The sequence below is a fragment of the Coloeus monedula genome (assembly GCF_965178545.1).
Source record: "Coloeus monedula genome assembly, chromosome: 5".
NCBI classification, from domain to species: Eukaryota; Metazoa; Chordata; class Aves; order Passeriformes; family Corvidae; genus Coloeus; species Coloeus monedula.
The window spans coordinates 49236741-49250394 of NC_138785.1; the positions used below are offsets into that span (position 1 = coordinate 49236741).

General features: G+C 39.2%; 1 protein-coding gene across 1 annotated transcript in view; it reads left to right on the forward strand.

Annotated features, from left to right (window-relative positions):
- The window catches only part of CORIN (corin, serine peptidase), a gene marked incomplete at both ends in the record, with an annotated part of 118884 nt that extends 106712 nt beyond the window's left edge, over positions 1-12172 (forward strand). Inside the window, 6 exons of the mRNA XM_082281315.1 lie at positions 2862-2984; positions 5790-5839; positions 7325-7499; positions 9538-9809; positions 11406-11539; positions 11990-12172. Coding sequence (XP_082137441.1) covers positions 2862-2984; positions 5790-5839; positions 7325-7499; positions 9538-9809; positions 11406-11539; positions 11990-12172 — 937 coding nt within the window. The remainder of the gene's footprint in view (positions 1-2861; positions 2985-5789; positions 5840-7324; positions 7500-9537; positions 9810-11405; positions 11540-11989) is intronic.
- Positions 12173-13654: the final 1482 nt, after the last annotated feature.

Here is a 13654-nt window from a genome sequence, read left to right on the forward strand (position 1 = left end):
ATGCTATTGAATTGTCCCTTAGCTTCCTCTTCACAAGGGTAAGCAAGGTCAGTACCCTCAACCCCTCGTTGCATGTCAGTGTCAGAGGCCCCTAGAAAATTTGAAAGCCATTTGTGTGATCCTTTCCGGTTTCTGAATATTGTCTTAAACTGATGTATCTCAAAACTGCACACTGCCTTCCAGTATGTGTGGTTTCAGTCAACAAGCACTGTTTCAACTTTGCTTTTTGCTCCAGTACAGGTAATAATTAAAAGCACTAATTTAAAATCCACACCAAGTTTCTGAGCAAAGCTGTTATGGTATATGCAAACCAAAGGGGAAAACAGGAAACTCCAGAGAAGTGAAAGAGCTTTCTGAAAGTGTTTCATAAAAAAAAGTCTTTATTTGTTTGGCCTGAAATCTTGAAAGATACTGCAACTTCAGCAGGCCACCAAACTATAAAACTGGCAGGAGAGCTTTTTTTTGAAGATGTAGCTTGATGTCAAGAAGTAATTAGCAATATAACCTTGTTGTCTTAGATACTCAGTAAAGCCAAATATCCTTGTGAATTGTGAGTTGATGTGGCTCTGTCCATTGAAAGATTCTTTTTTAGCTTTTCTTTAGTATATGTCTACTCTAAGAAGAAAATGTGTGCTACAGCTCCAAGAGGGACCCAGTAGAACCTGCTCCCTGCTGTGTTTCTGGAGCACAGGATGGGGCTGGCTGAAATGAATACCCATTGCTCCACTTCTCTCCTTTGCTCTGAGTGATTTACAGCCCCTGGTGTAATGTGCACTGCGGGTCCAGCAGCCTCTCTGAAAGTCTCGCACTCAGAAGCTCTCACCAGCCTGAATCTTTATTCCTAAGATTTTTAGCTCATGTTCTCTCGTTCTCTAGAAATTCTGAGCATGCTCTGGTCTCTACACAAATGCTAACCATTGTCACCAGCTTTCTTCATCTAAAAATGAGGCTCTTTGGTCCCCTTCATTTTGGTTATTTCTCATTAAATAGATGAAAGGAGGCAAGCGGTTGCCCTTGCCTATCTAAAAGAAAATCTTTTATAAACAGCATCAAGAGGGGAACATAAATGTTTATAGAAGGTATTCTAAAGATATAAATTAAGGTATCCTAAATATATATTCTGAAGATATAAATTAAGGTTTCAAGTGTTTTATATCAAGCTGTAATCACCAAGGAAAAAAGGCCTAGCCATGACCTTACTTTTGCTAAGTAAAATAATTATAAAATTTCATGCAGGTGTAAGTGTTTTGTAGGTTGTTACCTTGATTTAGAAGTACATATCTCCATAATTATGATTGTAGCATCACTGTAATCTGTAATTCAGAGCTGCAGGTTTCATCAAAACAATCTTGTATTTGGTATAATACAGATTTGGATTCATCAAATGGCATGATATTTGCATCCTTTTGCACATATTTGAGTTGCATGTTTTATGGATCTCTTTACAAGTTCATAACTGTACACATTTATGAAATGGTGAACATCATTGTTCAGAGAAGATCATAAGACAGAATGTCATTGTAAGAAAATGGTTTGCATATGTTTGGTAGGAAGAAGAGTGGGAAATGAAGAGAGGAGATCTTTATGTTTATGCTAAAAGCAGGCACTGAGAAAGAAAACTTTTTGCAGCAAACTTGTTAGTATATGCCTGCACATTCTGGTTAGTCGATCATGAAATGATATTTCTTAATATGCCCAGAGAAGGTTCTGAAAAATAAGTCATGTAACAGACAGGATCCAGGGCCGTGACCTCAAAGCTTGGTTTATTCTGCCAGCTGTGCTGAAAATATTTCCATATGGTTACACTGCCAGCTTCACCATAAAACACAATTCTTTGATCTCGGCTAGTTTATGTAATCAAGTGGGTAAAGAGTGCTGGTGGTTTGTAAAGACTTTTAAAAAAAGGAATACAGCCAGTACTGAGAATTGGACTTAAACAAATATCCTGGCTGGCATTACCAGGTACTATCCTGAGAGATTGCGTTCAGAGACCAATTTAAGGACACATCACAGTTTTTCTGAACTTCTCTCATTCTCTTTTCCATGAATTAGTATTTAGAATTTGGCCTTTGACCAGTGTTTGGGAGAGCACTGCTTGAAAGTCCTTGTCATTGACAGGGATGGATGGCTAATTGTGAATAGTTCTGTGCTGGAAAGCTGCATGACAAGTAAAGTAATTTAGAATAGCTCTATTTTTTATCCATTTGGCAATTAGGATTTAATAAAATAGCAATTGCTTCAGTGGCTTGAGTCTATCAGGCAATAAATAGACTGAGGAAGTGGATATATGAAAATATCTCCTGGTGGATCATTCTAACCCTCACACACTTGTTAGGTTGCTGCAGAAGAATGGGTTTGACATCCTCACCAGCGATTTGTTCTGTTTCGCAAAGCAGGGAGCTTGGATTTAGAGATACTCTCAAGTCTTACTAACAAGACCTAGACTGCTCTTTACTGTTAAATTTTCATGGATTTCGAGTGGTAGGAATGTAAGAAAATATTTTTTTCTGTTACCTGTTTTACATATGAAGATCTATTTTTTTTTGGCATTTTGGAAGGCCAAGAAACTGTTGAAACAGTATCAATGTGTGCATTACAGTAAATGCCACCAGAAGGTTCTTGCTGTTCCCGATTCCAATTCTGCTTCTTGTCAGGAAATACAATGTGACAGTCATATGGTGGCTGGCCTAGCTTCTCGGGGTGATTCCATTCTCCTAACTATGGATCTGCCACGCATGGCTTTGCCATACCATTCAGATGTGTATCTTTGGAGTAAACAGAAAGGTTAGGGCCTCTTCACCTTCGTAACTGTAATGTAGAAACCTACCAGAAGTTCTATCAATGTCTTTCATTTGTTTCAGAGGACCATCCAAAACAGAAATTGTAATAGAGAATGAGCAAATGCAGGACCAAAAATGGCTGAATCTGCACTCAGACTGGAAGAATAAAAATGCATCCACTTTACACGCACTTCTAGTGAATGGGTAAGTAACAGGTAAATAAGACCTATTTCACTGCTGTGGGTAGTCACTTACCCATGCAGGATGATAAACTCTTTGGTAAGCTCTTTTTTTTCCAGGGTATCTGCATATAAATCCCAGCACATACTCATGTAAGTTGTTAAGATACAGTCTACAGTGATTTTAGTGTCTACAACCATTGTGCTCTCTTTTGAGACCATCTTGTGAATCCTCAGGGGCCTTTTCTGGCAGAATAAGAGCATTTGAGTGATACAGAGGTGATGCCCTTGAAGCACCTGAACCAGACAGCTTCATTAAATCTCTGCTGAGCAAGAAAGTCCAGCAAGTACTATATAGCAAAATCTGCAGCAACATCTTACCATCCTCTGCAGCCTGTGTAGTCTTCATTCATTAATTTGGAGCAACCACTGCTTCTTCAGTAGGTTTCTTTAGCTCCGGTTTCAGGTGATGGTATATTCCTTTTACTAAACAGGTAGTTACTAATCAGAAGCCAGGATGTCATGGTTGAGACATTCAAAGTGTGACTTTGAAGAACCAATGAATTTAGAAATCCAGGGCAAAACTGTGAATGCCACCTAATCCCCATTGGCAACTGCATTCTTCAAAAAGCAGATACATGGTTTCCCTATTCTCTTTAAAATGCCCAGGAGCTTTCAGGACATCCTTCTTCCATAGAAAATCCTTCTGTTTCACAAGAAAAGATTGTCTTGGGTAGCTGCAGAGACACAGTATGTGTGAAGACACAAAATCTGAGGAAGAAATCTACTTTTCTTTTTCTTCATTGTTTTCTGTACTCAAAGTTTTCCCTAGTGATGGAATAGTAAAAAAGTTGTGCCTGCAAGGACCTAATTTTGCTTTCTTACATCTCAGTTTCGTACCATTTTTGTTTTGCATTAGTATTTCATCATTCCTTTTAAGTTAATTTCTATTTCTTCATCTTGAAGGGCCATTACTGAACAGTGCCTGATACTTGAAATTTGTCTTTTTAACTCTTTGATTTTCCTTTCTCACTGTCTTTTTCCTCTAGCCTAACAGTATCTAAATGCTTTTCTCCAGACTAATACAAGAATAAACACCTTGGGTTGTGACCAGATGCAAAGGCAGATCCACAATCCTATTCTGTTCAGTCACTAAAGTGCAAAGCAGAAATTTCAAGGTACTTTTTGACATTTTTGAAAGAGGTCTGCTAGGAAACGTATGAAATAATGGATCTGGAGCCTCCGAGTTACAAATTCTAGTAGCAAAAGATTTAGTTTTGCCCAAAGTACAAGTTAAAGGAGGGAAAACATCAGTAATGAGGATATTGTTAAATCTATTGCATAAATGAAAGCAAAACGTAGGAAATAGATGTTCCTATTCAGTCCTCCTGAATTCAGAAATATGGATAACAAGAAGTGAGAAGCTAAGGGGGAAGGGTGCATGAAGGGTGCAGCTATTTTTGTTTTGGCTGCATCAGGCATCCAGTCCTGATGACTGGGGAGTGCTCCTGAGCCCTGCAGTCTAGGTGTATTCATCAGGACCAACTGCAGCATGTAAAAGGTTTGTGCTGTGGAGTATGTTGTATGTTTAAAGGAGTTGCCAGGCTTCTGAACTAACGGGAACTTGGCCAAGAACTAACAAATACACCACTAATTCATAAAGTTTTGATAGGAGGGAATGGCACAGCACAGGCAACACACACATAAAAGCTTAAAGTTTTCTCTTTAGAGCTGGCTGTATGGTAAGTCAAAGAAACAAGTGTAAAACATAAGCATGGCTGGTCTCAGTTATATTCTGTATATTTTCTTTGCCTCTCAAAATGGTGCACAAAATTTTATTTCCTGAAATTGGTTGTCTGTCTCTACTATCTCTAGAAAAGTAATTTTATGGTGTATTTTCAGGAAGAGAAATAGACTGATTTGCACAGTATATGAATGAGGTATATGCATTGTAAGGGAAAAAGGTCTGGTTAAATTACAGATTCAAGGTAACCTGGTGGGCTGGCTGACACTGTTGTTTTGCCCACATTAGTATCTATGACTTAATATGAAATGCAGCCTCTTTTTAGATGGTTGCAGTTTGAAAGCTACTACCTACCTGCTGGGATTAAAGTCTGCAAAGGATTACCTGGTGAAGAAATGAGCTGTGTATCCAGTCCAATGTAGCTCTGCACATGCCTAAGAAAAGCATGTACACCATAGGAATGAAAAAGCTGTGGAATTAAAAAGGCAGTCAGCTAGTTGCGCAACAGTGCTTGCTGATTTAACTGTGATTTCTCCTCCCTTGACAAAAAAAAATCAATTCTTCCCTCTCTTATCTGAAGATTTTCAACAGAAATTATAATTTTTTTTTTTTGTTTTAGTACATACTTATGCAGACTTCCTGGAATCTTTCAAAATAGCCGAACTCTTAGGGAATGAAAGACCATCTGTTATCAAAGGCATTTCAAAGAAAATCCTGTCCTTTGATTGTAAGGAAGGGGAGACTGGCAATCTGTGCTTTCAGGTGCCATAAATAAGAACTTGACAGACTGTGCACCCAGCTGACCTCAGAGCTGCATCCATGCCCAGGGAGCAAGGTAGTCTGCAAAATATGCAGCACCTACTCATGAAATGTATTGTAAAGCTGAACTAATATTTTGAATTATTTTCAGGAAGATGCTGGAAACCATGGAATCTGGCATAAAAAGCTCCTTGAGTTTCTTTTTACAGTTTGGGGGAATTTTTAACAGCTGGATCACAGCAATGAATACAATACCTGTGCTGATTTTCAAATTACCAAAATTAATCAATTAATGAGATTTCCACCATGTTTTGTTTCAATATTTAGACAGATGTGTCAAAGCAGAAGCAAAGTGGCTCTCTTTTGCACTAAAGAAGGTAAGAGAGAAGTGCATATAAAATAGATATTTTTCAAAATGTGTTAAATCTCTTTAACAAATGCAGATATTTAGTGTGGATTCATTCTGAAATTTTTACTAGACCTCTGCAACATCCAGTTTGGCACTGGGTTTATTTTTCCCTACTCTACTCAGTTTCATCAGCTTTTCTTATATTTTGACTAGGATGCTGTGTGTTGAGGTGGCCCATTCATGATACCACAAAAGGAATTTTATCAGCAGTCAGGTTCCAAAAAGTAATTTGATAAAACTTCCTGCTGAAAATATCCTTAACCACCAGAGTGGTTAGCAGATGGTCTGCCTGGGAGTTGAAGCTGCGATCTGTTTGTTAAGTTCAAGGGGACAGAAGAACCTGAAGTAGAAAGTTATGGACCAAGTCTGTTGGCACAGCAGGTTGTGCAATTTTAAGTAGTTTGAAAATGCAGAAATTCTTCATCTGTGATGAAACCGTGTTCTACAGACAAGGAGAGCTTTGCTGAAGAACACTTGGAGTATGAATTAGCTTGACTCAGGGAAAAGTAATTACAAGACAGGACCTAAATTTGGGAAACTAATCAAAATATTTGCTACTCATCAGAGAAAGGAAAAAGCTCAAAAGAGCTTGCTGAAGGTATTTTGTTCTGACATATGTTGCTTACTCTATGAAGATAAGTGAACACAGTAAGAATTGTAAGTTACAAATAACCATTGCTCCAATTTATTTCTTCACCACTAAATTCCCAGATACATGCAGTGGCAGCATATCCTCCCTTGGGACGCTGATTGCAGAAACTGGTGGTGTTCTTTTGTTCTCTAAATCAGACTGAGTATAAACAGGATAAATAAGAAGCCTGGAATCCTTTCAATCTAGAATATAAAGTGAAAGAGAAGTGAAGGATTATTTTAGAATAGTAACTGGCAGGTGGGAATCTGGTGTAATTTCTAGTGAGACGGCTTGTAAAGTGTAATGGACTAAGTACTAGAATGTCTTCAGATCTTTAAATACTCTCCCTTAGTAATTTCTACAGGCAAAGTGTATTTGCTGCTGTGTACCTGAGTAAATTGCATGGCATTAAACTCACACTTGATTTAAGAAAAACCTTATTATTGCTGAGCAGATTTTCCAGAAGCAATTCTTCTGGATAGTACAAAGTAGGCCAGACATGTTGCTAGCTGACAGAAGGACAAAGACATAAACCCAGGAAACCTCCTGAGCAAAAGGAAGTCAGGATCCCAAACTTAGCTTGGTTAATATTTCAGGCTGATCCAGGCAAAATTAGTAATGAGAGAGCAAATCCTTTGATAGAAAGGAAGGGTAAAAATGGCTCAGTGTTTGATACGGCAGCGTGGTCGGTGATTGCTTCATTTACTGTATTGTTCCGTGTGATTTCATGGCTGTTAACACCATTCTGTGCCCAGTGTTCCCGCAGAAGGTGCTGTTTGCGCTGCCCCTGTGGTGCCGATTAACGCGCTCTGTTCCTCGCAGACTGCGGCCGCCGCCCCGCTGCTCGCATGAGCAAGAGGATCCTCGGGGGCAGGACCAGCCGCCCGGGCCGATGGCCGTGGCAGTGCTCCCTGCAGAGCGAGCCCAGCGGACACATCTGCGGCTGCGTTCTGATCGCCAAGAGATGGGTCCTAACAGTAGCACACTGCTTTGAAGGGTGAGGGGGCTCAAACATTCTATTGCTCATTTAAGCTTGCACGTGTGAATTACCAGGTCCTTCCCCCTCTACCAAACACACGGGGCGTAGGTGAAGACCTTTGCAGAACGGCCAATCACAGGGACCTGGTTTTAGGAGACTAAAAAAGAAAGTAAAAAGGTACAAACCAGCATCAGCTTAGGTTTTCACATGGTTTATTATCCATTGCTGGCATCGCTACTGATGAAAGCTAAATGAAGATGCCCTGACTCTCAGCAGGAAACAGGGAAAGGAAGAAGACCAAAACACTAATTTACAGCTGTCATACGACTGCCATGGGTTTAAAAAAATCACCCTCTATAGCAGCGTAGAAAAGACCTTGAAAAAATGCTGTGGCCATTGGTAAAAAGAAAAACTGAGGATTTACTCACCTTAAAGAAGTAAGGTATTCTGGTCTAATAATTGATTGAGAAGTTATATGAACTTTTTTCTCTTCTGCCTTTCTGAATAGATTTGGGGAGATGTACCCAGAAGCCTGAAATCTTGAAATTCTTCATTTGTAAGAAGCCTTTTGTAAGCTTAATACATCATCAGGAAGACCATTCTTGATGTCACAAAGTTTTTTTCATATAAAGTATTAAAAAAATTTCCCAAACCAACCAGATAAGACAACAATATAGAGATTTTAAAGTGCTCTGGTCCTTGATATAAAATGCTCCATTTTGTGAAACTCATGTGAAGTTTGGAATACAAAACATGAGGACCATATAACAATAATACAAATAGCCATGAAAATTTGTAGAGGGCATAAATAGAAAGAGCTGCATTAAACATCATGTAGTTTGTGAGTTTTCTTATTATAGTCAACAGAGCTTTGTCAAGATCATTTTGAAATGCATTACATTAAAGCATGCAAGACATTAAAATTTATTTTTTTTTACCTGTAGGACAACGCATTTTGGCTGTGACTGCTTATTTCTCTAGTCAATGCTACTTCACAATGGTCACAAACACAGTAGTGTATGAATATTCTCAGCACTTAATTTCTGTAAATTTATGGAACAGCTCACAAATTGATCACTATGCTAAAATGATCATGATAGTCTGAAATGCCAGAATTTTCATCCAACTCTTCAGATAAAAGTAGCCTTGATTTAGAAAACAGTTCTCTTTACAAATTAATAGGAATTAAAATCCTGTTGATTACTATGAAAAAGCTGAAATTTTGCATGCTTTTATTTACATTGCTTTGAATAAGCTTCAGTCCTGTTAAAGGTGCTTAGTTACATGGAGTTGTCTTTCAGCAGTTGTGAAAAATGGTGACTTTTTTGAGAGCTTTTAGAATCACAGACTAATTAGAAACCCATGAAGAACCCACAATTTATCCTGAGGCCAGTTAGGATCAAGAGATTATGCCCTTGAAACCTTTCATAAAATCTAGGTTTTTCTGATGTGTCTCAACAGACAATAGTTCAGTGTTCCCCCTTGTATCCTATGTATCATTGCTTTGTGCTCTTGTATGGTTACTAAGAGTCTTAAGCAATTGTAAGGGTCAACTTTGAGCTTATGCATAGAAAGTATACTTGGCACAGACTGAATGCTGAATAAATAAGGGACTTCTCCCATGGCTATCATAAAATATTTAATTCACACAATAGAATTGCTTCTTTGAGACCCCTTAGGGATTTCAGTGAGACTTACTGCTGTCAGCAGCAGACTACAGTGAAATTTGTACATGCCCACCACTGAGCATGTGGGCAACTAATGTTGGGCAGGACCCAAGGGATGACTTTGACAGCAACTTACACATGGTTACAGATCTTCTGATGGAATGAGCTTTCATGTGTTTGATTACAAGCAGGAGGGAAATGGAAAGCATGGACTTCTGTTGCTCAGATCTTTGGTGTAAGGAATAACGTGTAAATATTTGTTTCCTTTTTGTAGTATTTGTATGCTTTGCAAAGTGCAGTGTGCAAAAAGGGAGAAAAAATCTTGGGTATTTTAGCTTAAAAGAAAGACCTTGACTAAAATTTCACTTCTTTTTTTCTTTTTTACAAAGGAGAGAAAATGCAGCTGTCTGGAAAGTAGTGTTTGGGATTAGCAATCTTGATCATCCATCAGGTTTCATGCAGACCCGACTAGTGAGGACCATCATCCTCCACCCACGCTACAACAGAGCAGTTGTAGACTATGATATCAGCATTGTGGAACTAGATGAGGATATCAAGGAGACAAGCTATGTAAGACCTGTCTGCCTGCCCAGCAAGGATCAGTTGGTTCAGCCAGACACCTACTGCTACATCACAGGCTGGGGACACATGGGCAACAAAAGTAAGATGAATATTTCTGGGACTTTTGAAAAACATGTGAAGCTTCTACTGAGTTAATCAAATAAGTGATCCCGTTTCAAACTTTTATCCATTCATACTATTACTGGATCTTAGTAAATACTAGGGAAATGTAACTACTCCTGAAAGGATCAAGCTGTGATTATAGCCTAGCTTTTTCAAAGCAGCACCCTCAGTTTATGCTCCTTAATACTTACTTTGACTCTGTGGCTTGATTTTTAAAAATGTTGAGGATCTGGAAACTTCTATCAAGAAAGTCACCTGAATTAGTTATGATTTTACCCATCTAAGTTGTACTCAGAACAGTATTGCAAAGGTATCACATCATCAGTGTGGAGGAAACACTCTTAGCTCAGTGAAAGCTGGAGGCTGGCAGCACTGGCCTACAGGCTGAAGGAACAGGGTCGTGAATCAGCAATCTGTGCCACACTTTGTACTTGTGACACAATTTATTCCATAATCACAAGTGTTGTTTTTGTATCTCTGAACAGAACGTTAGTGTGTTTTCTTGTTTTGGAGCTGCCACAATCATTGACAAGAACTGTTGTGTTATGTCAATCTTTGTTCAGGCAAAATGATTCTGCATGAATAGTATGCAAATTAGCCTGGCCCCAACACTTTTAATGCACTAGCCATTGTGTTTCTCCCTTTGCTATTATTATGGTAATTACTAGAGATGGCTTTTCTGTACACTGGATAAGGAAATCTTTCTTTCTGTATTGCTTCAGTGGAACTTCAGTTGTAATGGCCAGGTTAGATGTGGTAAAAATTAAATTGCACACATGAAGGGTAAGCTGTTTACTAGCATCTCTACACATCTAAAAATTTCTCTATATGATGTCAGGAAAAAAACTCTGACAGATGCTTTTGCAGCACGGGTAAATGGAAAATGGTTCTTTGTCCTTTAATGTGGTCAGTGTTGATTTTAAAGGTTTTATGCTAGGAAGGATCAAACCCCACTGTGGCTACATAGCATTTAGTACTGCATACCCTAGGTTGAACAACTTTGATTAGAATTCGAGCTCAGTCAGTTGTTTAGACTAGGAAGAAGTCTTCTATTGTCTCTTGAACATATTAAAATAATTTCGTAAGGTGTTGGGGTCCCTCTCCCAGGGCTCCATGGCAGGGGACGGACCCCAACAGTAAGGTTTGAATTCTGATTTCCTGGTACATTCTGTAAGTCAAATTTACCCAAGCACAACCAAAATGGCAGTGATTATTACCAAGTTTTACCATGACAGATACCAAGAAACAGGAAGACTCTTCCCTGGAACAGTGAATCAAACCTGTCCACCTCTCCCACATTGCTGCTTTCCAGCCACTACTGCCCCCATCTTAAAAGCTGCACACTGCATCACGTCAAGGTGTGAATGCTGAGTAAACAGCAAATGTCACACCAGTCCCCATGTGCTTAGTACTTCTCCAGAATGCAACACATAGTGTTCCCTACATTTAATACATATATAGAGAGCAATATTTATAATTTATCCCAATGGAAATATTTGTCATATCTCATGGAGTCATAATAGGCAAGTATTTGTGAATTTGTGTATAGTTAACACTTTATTCTGTTTTTCAGTGCCTTTCAAGCTTCAAGAAGGAGAGGTTCGCATAATTTCCTTAGAACAATGCCAGTCATATTTTGACATGAAAATCATCACCAGCAGAATGCTGTGTGCTGGCTACGAATCTGGCACCGTGGACTCTTGCATGGTAGGCTTCTCTCTAAGGAGAAATAGCCAAAATTGCTTTTAGAAATCAAAGTACTGTGATGTTAATTAGGTGTAGCATACTTTATCTATTCTAGGAATGACAACTGTCTATTTACATTCTTTAACCCAACTTTTAATATTACTATTATTGTTAATATTGCTGTAAACAACTTATCTTTGTGATAATGAAATGCTGCTTGAAGACTCTAGGGTTTATCTGTATTAGTTAACTTTTTAATTTGCATGAGCCTTTTGTAGGTAATTTTTTTTACAAATGTAACAGGTAATAAATACTGGCAATGCTGTGTGTGGCTACACAGTTCAGCAGAGCAGCTGGTTTTTACAGCTGAGTTATTTACTAAAGGCAAATGGCTGTAGGAACTGTGACACAGCTTTAACCATGAGTGCTGGCCACGTGTATAATAGACTGTTTTTAACTTTGCTGTTGCAGGGTGACAGTGGAGGACCGCTTGTGTGCGAGTATACTGCAGGGCGCTGGACTTTGTTTGGTTTAACATCTTGGGGCTCTGTCTGCTTTTCCAAGGTTTTGGGACCTGGAGTTTACAGTAATGTGTCACATTTTATTGAGTGGATTGAAAGACAAATATACATCCACACCTTTCTGCTAAACTAACTCCAGATGGTAAGAATCGTGCTGACCGACAAAAGAAAAAAGGAATCAGCACTACAACACTGAAGGTTTTGCAGTCCACAAACTCTATGAAAAGGAGTTTCAAGCTCTACCTATTCTTGTTGTGGAGCTATGGAATATGCAGTGTATGTTACTGGTAAACTCTCTGCTCATGAATACACTTTGGGGTAGAATTAATAATCCTTTTGACTTTTCTTTTAACTGAGTTGTGGTGCTATTCCAAACACTGCAAAAAGCTTAAAAGAAAAGAATCAACCACTTTCTGCCTTTCAGCTATTAAAACTAAGCAGTAGCACAGACTAGAAAAACTTTTAAAAATAACCTATTTTAATACTATTTAGTTAGCAGCACATGCATTTTCACTCACTTCTTGTGATGAGGAAGGAACTTTGTGCATTCATGTGGCACTGCAGGACATACATTCACAAGGACAACTCTTGACAGGGCCATACCACACACTGGAGGGTGTGGAAGATTGATGGGTTTGTACACCCACGTGGCACAGGACACATCAAAGAACACGTGCAGGTCTCCAAAGGTGTATAGCCATATGCCCCTGGTGTGCCTGAGCTAATGCATTTTGTCCCTCAGGGTGGCTAATTTACATGGGCATAACCCTGTAGTGTTCTGACTCCACAGCTTCTGTTCCCAGAGCCAGCTTGGGCATCTCTGTGGGGTGGAAGAACCAGTAGGCCAACAGACCACTGGAGGCACTGGAGGCACCAGAGACCAAAACTTTATTGTTCAGACTCTTTGGACAGCTTCTATCATCTGATTTTCTGAAGCTTCCAGTGTCCTAATGTGTCTAGGAAACACCCATGTCTCAGCAGCACTACACTGATCAGTGCATTAGTCAAACCTGTGCCCCACTGGCTTTTCTCCCCACTTTGCGTAGTGTGTTCAGCACACAAAGCATGCACTGACCATCTCCAGCCCTCTAAAAACATAAGAGGGTTGGCAATACCACTGCAGTGGTTTCCCCTCCTAGAGTCAGCTAGTTTGGACATCTTGTGAGAGATGGAAAATGCAGATCTAAAATGCAAAAGATGCAGTGTGGGGACTGTCCCAAATATCAGGGAACTGGATAATTTTTATAGGTCTCTTCTTGTACCTTACATTTAAAGTTTAATTTTGGGTAGCAAGATAAAACATTTGGGAAAAAGAAAAAAGCAGAAAGAAAATCTGAGTTATAGAAGGCTTGGAATTCCAGCTTCTGTCCAAATGAGTATTAGAAATACAAGAAGCAAAGTACAACAGCTTCACCAGCAAAGGCTCAAAGAGCCCAGCTCAGGTGCTTGGTGGCCAGATGTGGAGTACTCTGTGCAGTAGTAAAAGATTAAGTCTTAACTCCAAGAGAGTCTGGTTGAAAAAGATTATGATGGAGCTTGGCACCATTTTATGATGCTAGAGGAAAGTGTCATATCAACTGCTTTAGGTGATGTCCTGCACAGCTATCAGCTTTTG